The 10,043-nt window shown below is 37.0% G+C and overlaps 1 protein-coding gene across 4 annotated transcripts in view; it reads right to left on the reverse strand.

The window, feature by feature from the left end:
• Positions 1-10,043, reverse strand: part of Lrp1b (LDL receptor related protein 1B) — a 1,962,444-nt gene that overhangs the window by 491,448 nt on the left and 1,460,953 nt on the right. For all 4 annotated transcript variants that reach the window (XM_021192210.2, XM_029535926.1, XM_029535925.1 and 1 more), the window contains exons 36-37: positions 8,709-8,843; positions 8,020-8,149 (exon numbers count right to left, since the gene is read on the reverse strand). In XM_021192210.2, the coding sequence (XP_021047869.1) occupies positions 8,020-8,149; positions 8,709-8,843 (265 nt within the window). The remainder of the gene's footprint in view (positions 1-8,019; positions 8,150-8,708; positions 8,844-10,043) is intronic.

Below are 10,043 nucleotides of genomic sequence, written 5' to 3' on the forward strand. Positions count from 1 at the left end.
TTTACCTTATTTAATATTAATAGCCTCACTTTATTTTGAATTATGATGCTTCCATGCAAGCTGCTGAGATGAGCACTGATAAAATTTCTTGTTAAAAAACATAATAAAAACTATTCTGGATATAGATTTCATACAATTTTTTTCTGCATGTAAGAGTGGCCAGAAGAGATGTCCTACTATACAAAACCAAATATTACTGTGTGGGGGATGGTTAATTAACACATCACTTTACTATGGCCAAGAGATTTGCAAGGGAAGAAAATTAAATAATATCTTATAAATATGAGGTCAAAGTGAATACATTTTTCCCCTCAGTCTGAAACTAAAAGCAGAGCTGAATAGGCAGCACCTTTAGGAATATACAACACATATATGAGAGTATCACTCCAATGTTGGATTACTCTCCCACTGGAGGTCATGCTTTTCAACTATGAAAAGTTGAATGATGAATATGATGATGAATACTGTTGGATGATGAATATGATGGAGACATTGTAACTTTAGTATAGAAAATTTTAAACATTTTAAATATTTTCAAAATTAAATTCTATTTTTATTAAACTCTTTAGGTAATAAATTGCTAAACTAGTATGAAAAATTATAAATATATAAAATTATATATAATATGCTCTTACACAGAGATATATGTATGTATGTAGGTATATACATATATATATATATATATATATATATATATATATATATATATATATGCTCTTACACAGAGATATAATGTTCGATCAATATAGACAACATGTATCCTGGTGACTAAGAAAGTAATACAATGTTTAGTTTTACTTACAATTTTATGTCATGCGTGATTGAATAGATATTTCTATATCATACTATGATTTCCTTTACTTTTCATGCATGGAAAATAACTTTTCAGTATAAGGAAAATTATTACATTCAACTCTGCCTAATACCTAGAAGCTGCCAAAAGGGGGAAAATATCTATGAGGAGAATCACACTTTTCAACTGGAACTAAATTCCTAGGTGGTTTCAGTTTTGCATTTGGCTACACTTAAAGACTTTAAGTCTCTATTGTTTCAAAACAGGCTTCATGCCCACTCTACATGGCACATTTATATCTTGAATTTAGCTAATTTATTCCATTATGTTCCCTTTTCCCTGGACAGTTTCACCTGCCATGTTTTAATTTCAAACAGAATTGTAAAATGCTGTATTTTATTTCCAAGATGGGAATTTTAGCACTTAAAATTCTATGTTAACATTACTTGGAAATCATTTTGAATAATTTTCATAAACCTCTCATTTTAATGTCTTTTCCACTGAAGTCAAGTCAATAAATAAATGCATGCCAATGTGTAGAGGGACACCTGTCACTAGTGTTTTCAAATACTAGTAATTATTTCCTATAAATCATTTCTACTCTTAGCTGCAAACATGAAAAAGCTCCATTCATGTAACTATTTATGAAATGCTTTCAAAAAAGAGGGCATAGGGAGTCCATAAAGAATAATTTAATATTTTTATAAATATTAAGTTTCTTGGCTCATGAACTGAGATGCAACTTTTACATTATGGATAATGATTAGGAAGTTAAAACTATCTTCACAGATCTTCCTGAGTCACTGATAGGTTCATGGTCTCTCAATGAAGCCAAAGGTTGAATCTAACCAATGTCTACAGAAAGAAATGGAAAGATTTGAGGGTAGATGAGATAGATGGCTTATGGCTTATATGGAACCAGGGGAAAGAGAAATTTCATTTTGGAAGGGTGTAACACTGAGAATTCCATGTTTAAAGAAAGAAAGTCGCCGGGCGTGGTGGTGCACGCCTTTAATCCCAGCACCCGGGAGTCAGAGGCAGGCCGATTTCTGAGTTCGAGGCCAGCCTTGTCTACAGAGTGAGTTCCAGGACAGCCAGGGCTACACAGAGAAACACTGTCTCAAAAAACAAAAAAACAAACAAAAAACCCAAAAAACAAAAAAGAAAGAAGAAAGAAAGAAAGAAAGAAAGAAAGAAAGAAAGAAAGAAAGAAAGAAAGAAAGAAAGAAAGAAAGAAAGAAAGTGGGGATAGGGGTAATGTAAGGTTGGTTCAGTGTCAGACTATTAGAGAATGGTTCTAAAACTTTGATTCAACCCGGAATCTGCATGTCCAAATGCCCTGGCTATCCTGGAACTCACTTTGTAGACCAGGCTGGCTTCGAACTCAGAAATTCGCCTGCCTCTGCCTCCTGAGTGCTGGGATTAAAGGCGTGTGCCACCACTGCCTGGCTATTCTCCTGCAATTCTTTGAGTGAGTTATTAATGTCCTTCTTCAAATCTTCTACCACCATCATGAGATATGATTTTAAATCCACATCTTATTTTGTGAGTGTTTTGGGGTATCCAGGACTCGCTGTGGTGGGCGTACTAGGTTCTGATGGTGCCCTGTGTTCTAGGTTTCTGTTAGTAAGATTCTTAGATTTGCCTTTCGCCATCTGAAAATCTCTGGTGTTAATTTTCAAGCTGTCTCTGGCTGGATTTTGATCCTCCTGTGATTCTGTTAGCCCCTGTCAGCACTCCTGGGAATCCAACTCTCCCCTGTGTCCCCTTGGTCAGAGCACTCTCTGCAGGCAAGCTCTCCCCTTGCAAGGCAGGTGTCCAGAAGTCTGGAGCTCTGATCCTCCTTCTGAGTCCTGGGTTCAGAGCTCTCCCTGTAGGCTGACTCTCCCTGCGTGATCCAGAGGACCCGTGATCTTAAGGACCTGTGGTGTGGAGAGTCATCCCAAGCGCTCAGCTGTCTACACTGGGGTTCAGAAGAGAGATGACAGGGGTGGCCGTGACCGGACCGGAACCCCACCTCTGGGAGGGCAGTGTTCCTTTGTCCCTCTTCCTGCTGGCACAAGCCCCTGCTGGATTCTCTGGAATTGATTGTGTTCCACTCACCAGTGATCCCGAGGTTCATGACCCCGAGGACCATGACCCTGAGGACCATGATCCCGAGGATCTGTGGTGTGGAGAGTCCTCCAGAGTGTTCAGCTGCCTCCACTGGGGTTCAGAAAAGAGATGGAGGGAGTGGCCCTGACTAGACTGGAACTCCACCTCTGGGCAGACAGTGTTCCTTTGTCCCTGTCACTGCTGGCACAGGCCTCTGCTGGATTCTTTGGAGTTGATTGTGTTCCACTCACCAGTGATCCCAAGGATCTGTGGTGTGGAGAGTCCTCCGGAGCACTCAGCTGCCTCCGCTGGGGTTCAGAAGAGAGATGGTGGGAGTGGCCCCGATCAGACCGGAACCTTTTTTTTTTTTTCTTTTTTTATCCTCTAACTCATCATGTCACGGTCATCATGGTCAGATCAACACATTGATTAAATTCTATAAACCCTATCCTTGGTATATATATATGGAGTGATGGATGTTGCTGTAATAATTTTTGAAAGTATATCTTGCAAGTTTTTCAAGTGAGAACGTTGAAGGCATAGTCAAGTATTAAAAACAGTGAATTCAAGAGTAAAATTTAATCCTTAAAGCAGAAGAGCATCAGAGATCATCAACATTAAGAATTTAAATAGAAGAAAATATTTTATAGATACATATATGATAGAATATATATATATATATTACATAAAAATTAAATAGAATGCAAATAACTCTATAAAGCCTAGGTTAAGAAACTTAGCATTTCATCAATGGGAGGAGAGGCCCTTGGTCTTGTGAAGGTTCTATGCCCCAATATAGGGGAATGCCAGGGCCAGGAAGCAGGAGTGGGTGGTTTGTTGAACAGGGGTAGGGGATAGGGGGCTTTCAGAGGGGGAACCAGGAAAGGGGATAGCATTTGAAATGTAAATAAAGAAAATATCTAATAAAAAAATCTAAACACACACACATACACACACAGAAACTTAGGATTTAAAAGAATTAAAATGGCAAATAATATTTTAAAAGCTTTTCAACACACTTGCTCATTAAGAAAATTTGAATTTAAGTAAAGTTCATTGCAATCAGAGTGGCCATTATTAGGAAAACAAATGACACCAAATACTGGTGAGGATGTGGAAAAAGGGGGAACACTTAGTCACTGTGCGTGAGAATTAATACAGGTGCAGCCACTATGGAAACCAGTGTGTGTGCTTCTCAACACTGTACTGTTAACTTCCCCCTGTTTGTCCCTCCCCAGTAACCTTCTGGTTTATCTGGAAGAGAGAGCGCATCCTGCAGGCCACCGGACTAATAGGGTTTTGGGTTTATAAATAAATGTCACCGTGAAGAAATACCTCAATAATGTCTATTTTTAAAACTGGTGTTACGGGTCAGCAATCCAGCCTGGATGGCTGTTTTTCCATCATCATTTAACCAGTAATGGTTCTAAATATTTTTGTGTATCTGCATGGTCTTAGACCCCCTTTTAATGATTGTATTAACTCACGAGCTCAGGTCGTACCTTACCTAAGGCTATCTCAGAGCACACTGGCTGAATGTCGGCGCCCCTGGCAGCAACGCATTTACTTGCGCTGTAACCGGCTTTGCAATGGTTCTTGGTGTTTCTAGCAGTCTGTAGCCGTCCCCCTTTAGAGGGAGACTGTTCACATGTATGGGTGGGGCTTTCTTGTTTTTAGGGTGATAAATGTCTTTTCCCTTAACGTCAGTGCTGGTGAGGGTAGGTGGTTTAGTGATGTTTAACTAGCATGTTACATGTAGTAGTTGTGGGTGGGAGGGTTGTTCGGTTTTGTTTTAATGTATCTTGTTTGATACAGTCCATTAGCTCTCTCATGCCTTGTCAGCCAAAAAAAGAGACGAAGAAGCTTTAATTTTTATGTAACTGTAAAATACACGACCCACTTGGGTCTTTTTGTTTAAGAGAAGTGAATGCATACCTTTCCTGGGGGGATTCACAGAGGCGTGTTGCCTGATGCCAGGATGACTAAGTTAAGTGTCTTAAGCTGGACAAGCTGATTGAAGGAACACTGCCTCCCCTGGCAGCAGAGCCCTCGGTGCCTCTGCCCCTTTTGGGATTGTGGTGGTATTTTGAGGAGCTTGTCACAGCACTGGGTGGCTAGGGGGATTTTCCCCTAATCATCAAGGCAAAAGTGTATTGTTTTTTAAAAATTTTTTTTTGCAAGCCTCTTCCTCCCCTTGTTGGGCTTTTACCTTTAAAACCTTAAATGTTACTATTGCCAGCCACAGGCATGACAGGCAACGAGCGGGTGAAGAGCCAGTGGAAGAGCGTTCCAAACCTCCTGTGAGCTAAGAGGCTTCTGAATGTATCTCTGTGGTCCACAGAGAAGGCTGGGGGGAGTAGCAAGGAGATGCTGTATCAGCTACTGCAGCCTTAAAACAAATCCGGTGTCTCTTTGGACTTTAAAATTGTCCCTATGCAGCTTATTTTATTTTTGTTTAATCAAATAAACAGAGGGTTTTCCCATGGGGAAAAAAAATGGATCTACAAAAGAACTCAACTATGCTATCCTTGGACATAAATCCAAAGGACTCCAAATCCTACAACAGAGAAACTTATACACCTATGTTTACTAGAAACAAACGAATCAGCCTAGATGCCAATCAACTGATGAACAGGAAATGAAAATGTGCTATATGTACACAATCAACTTTTCCTCATCTGTAAAGGAAAATGAAATTACAAAAATTGCAGAACTGAAAAACATTGTAGGAGATATAGCACAAGTTCAGAAATCCAAATGCTTCCGGTTCTCTCTCATAAGTGGATCCTAGTTCCTAATTTTTATATGTGTATTACTGTGGGAGTTTGTGGAGAGGCAAGAAAACTACAGAGAATCCTATGAGAGGAGTAAAAAAAATTAGACGGAAATACTAGGTTTTAGAAAAGTTTAAATACAGATACAAAGTGAGGGAACCGAGAATAAAAGGAGAAGGGATGGTCAATTCAACCAAGTGTGTGAATGCTAAAGCCATAAAGGAAACAATTACTCTGTAAACTTATTAAAATTAAGAGCAAAACAGAGGTTGGATGGAGTTATCTTGAGTTGATAACTAAAGATTCTCCCCAAACCATACCATTATTAAATAAAGTGCCAGCCAGGAAGATTCTGCAGTCACCTAAACATCGGAAGTTAATGTCACTGCTCTTGGCTTCGCACAAGAAGTAGCTGAAAATATGGTATGTGTTGGTTACACAACACAGAGAAACCAAGCTGGAACTGAGCTGATAGCTTCCTCCCTGAAAGCCAGCTTTCCTGATTTTAGAAGATGTTCAGCTTGTTGGAGGGGTAATTGTTATCCATAATTACATTCAACTGTGAATTATTTATGTAACAAAAATGATCTGCCTGGCAAGATATGCCCATTGGTGCATTAGTGATTTAACTCTGGAGGATAAACAACCACTTTCTGATTGTATTTGATGCCCACTTAGAGATGGGAATTTATTGCTGGTAGTATAAATCTGGACAAAACATGGCTGGAGAGGATATAGCTTTAGGGGGAAAGCTCCTGCCTTTGTATTGGTAAATGAATATAATGTGCCTTTCAAATTGCTTTCTAAATATTTATGATTATGACCATAGATTAGTAATGCTGTCAACTTTGGTCATAAAAGGTTCTTTGTTTTTATTTTTTCAGTGAGTGGTAGTTAACATGTTATTATAGAAACACATAAATCAAGAGAGTACTGAGAAAAAACAATATAACACTAGGCCCTAATTGGAACAACTATAGCATATTATAAAAAAAAATGTTCATGGAACATTTTGAAAGATGAGGCAAAAAGAATTTAAGAGACAGATAAAAGGTGGATAAAAGACAGCATTTGGTTTGCTGTCTTTGGTATATCATAGTTAGTACACACTTGAACTCTCAGATGCACTGGTTACCTACTCAAGACCTGTTCTACATTGGGGCAATCAGCTTTTTCTCACAGAGGGAGAGAGAAAGAGAGAGAGAGAGAGAGAGAGAGAGAGAGAGAGAGAGAGAGAGAGAGAGAGAGAAACTTAGTTTCTCTAGTAGTATAACTTCTGATAAGATGTCAGTGTGCTAGCATGTAAACCTTGATTCTGACTCATATAAGTGCTCCTATTGAAACTCATTGGGTAAACTCACTTCCACAAGGTATCATAGAAGAATAGGTAGTAATTGGATGGGAGAAGGTTATCATTAAGTATAAGAAGAGGCTAAAAGTGAATAATAGAAGATAAAGATGATCATAATGCCTTGTGTATTTGTAGGAAATGTCGCTATGACACACTAATATGTATAATGAATATAACAAAAAGAAAGATAGGCCAATTAAGAAGCAAACAATCCATAAAGGAGAATGAGTTAGAAGTCCCAGTAAAATAGAGCACTCAAGAAAAATAGTTTTTCCGTTTCCCAAACATGTATGCTGACAAATCAGCAGCTACTTTACCTGTAGGAACAAATTTTATTCTGAAATTTCGGGCCAATTTCTTTGACTAGGACATTAGCCAAGCCTGAAATGATTGACTAAATATTGTACTATTATATGTGTCAACATTTAAAATTTTGCTTCCCCATTTGGCTTATCTATGGAAGAAATGCAGACCACTGAGTCTACATGTCATTAACTAACAGAAATGTTTATCTGCACATGAGATGCGCCCACCAGCATCTGGCCATGGATAAGGAGTGTGATCTTTGGGTACCATCTATCCTGATACCCTCTTGGCAGTTAATGGTTGTTAAGGGGAGATTAATCATTTTATTCCCTGCAGCTTACCCACTGGGAAGCTGCCAGTGATGTGATAAATGATCTTCTATCATGTACATTCACTCAAGTCTATTTTAATTCACTGGACAACATATACTAATAAGTAAAAATTTAGAAAGAAGGAACAAATCTAGCTGGAAAGAATGAGTTAATGGAAATTGGTGTGGGATAAGAGAGGAAATAGAATATGAGCATGACTGAAATACATTATACTATGATAAATATGACTTCATCCAACAGTTCTTTGAAAAATTTGAATATAGTTTCTGTGCTAAACTTATTATACTGTAGATATTGTAGCTAAAATATTGTTACTGTCTAAGTTTTCTTAATATAACTTAAGGAAATACATGTAAACCTTAAAATTACCCTTTTTCTGGGTGCACAGCTATAGATCTTGGTTGATCCAGTCCTTGGGAAATAATTACATAACGAAAAGAGCCATTGAGTCTTGCAACTTCAATTAAATTGAAACCATGATCTGTCCAATATATGTTGCCTAGGAGAAATACAGAAATGCCCACAATCAAGTTAGAAAAATAGAATTGCTTATCAATTATGCTTGAAATTAAGTTTCCAAGTCTTCACATAACTAAGAGCTTGTTTACTTTCTTTTATAATGCATTTGCTAAACATCTGTAATTAAACTAGCTCATAGAAACTTCCAATACCAATCTCATATTTTGCTGGTTTAAATTATGCAGTTCTCCATTGACATAGTTAAAATATGTTGAAACTTCTTCCAAATGTTCAAAGTATTTGTTTTAACTTTATACTGGCTCTAAGCAAAAGGAAACTTCTTATACTTTGTTTTTTCCCTTCTGTAACTCTCTGGAGAATTGAGCAGAGTTAACAAAACCAACTCTGCATCTATATAGAACACTTATCCAAAGGCAGTAGAAAGATGAACCAAATGCAAAGGAGGTTATTTACCCCTTTGGCTAGAAAGAATTTTTAAAATGTTTGAAACAGGAACCAGAAATTTTGAAAAGAAAAATGAGGACCCAAGGAAAAATATGATTGTTGAATAAATAGAAAAAGAAGCCATAGATTTTTACCAGCAATCCAGTCAACAGCTATTCCTTCCACTCTGCCCAAACCATTGGTAACAATGTCTTCTTTCCAAGTCTGGTCTCTTTTAGCTCTGCTGATTTTATTAAGGCCCATGTCTGTCCAATAGATGGTGTCATTTTCTATTGGTAAACACAAAAAACACATACATATGTTATTAAATACATCAGTTTACATATTAGGATCACATCAGAATTGTTTTTAAAATGATAATCCTGAAGAGAATACAGTAGATTCTAAGCATTCTTTGCTATCATTTACTAATATAAATAGTAGTGATGGAACTATAAAAAGAAAGAAATTGGTTTCAGCATTTAAAATTTAAAGGTACATTTATGAAAATTCTTTATTACATTTTTGATATTGTTCTATTTATTTTAGATCAGTAAGTTTTTATTCCCATGAAATGAAAATGTCTGTTCTTCTAGTTTTTGCTTCTTTTTTAAAGTTTAGTTCTGAGTCATCTGACAACACAATGAATACTATGGAGAATAGTTTACTCAAGAAGCTTCAAAGTACAGAGACCAGAGACAGTCATGTGAAGTCCTTTCAAATGTATCAAGAATATTTTAAGCATAAGGTCATTCGATGTCTGGAAAGACTGAAATCACCTCATCACCAATTATTCCTTTTGAGTACGTAATAACATCTCAAACGTATAAAGCAATTCCCTTGTGTTATCTCCCAGAATCATTTTATAAAAACAGATCTCAGAATACTTGAAGAATTGTGCCATGCTATCATCAAGTTTCTAAATAACTGTGCTTTTAAAATATTTTAATGAAAAATATGCCTAAAGACTACAAATAAAATGTTTTACATATATTCATATGCATGAAGGATAATAATTATATGCCAATAGTTTTCTATATAGCTTATAGAAATACATAGGAACAAATAAATAATAAATTTGTCACTAGCTGTGCTGTAAGATTGAGAATTGACAAATGGGACCTCATAAAANTGCAAAGCTTCTGTAAGGCAAAGACACTGTCAATAAGACAAAAAGGCCACCAACAGATTGGGAAAGGATCTTTACCAATCCTAAGTCAGATAGGAGACCAATATCTATTATATATAAAGAACTCAAGAAGATGGACTCCAGAAAACCAAATAATCCCATTAAAAACTGGGGCACAGAACTAAACAAAGAATTCTCAACTGAGGAATATCGAATGGCTGAGAAACACCTCAAAAAAATGTTCAACATCCTTAATCATCAGGGAAATGTAAATCAAAACAACCCTGAGATTCCACCTCACACCAGTCAGAATGGCGAAGATTAAATATTCAGGTGACAGCAGATGCTGGCAAGGATGTGG

The sequence above is a fragment of the Mus pahari genome, chromosome 3, assembly GCF_900095145.1.
Source record: "Mus pahari chromosome 3, PAHARI_EIJ_v1.1, whole genome shotgun sequence".
Taxonomy (NCBI): Eukaryota; Metazoa; Chordata; class Mammalia; order Rodentia; family Muridae; genus Mus; species Mus pahari.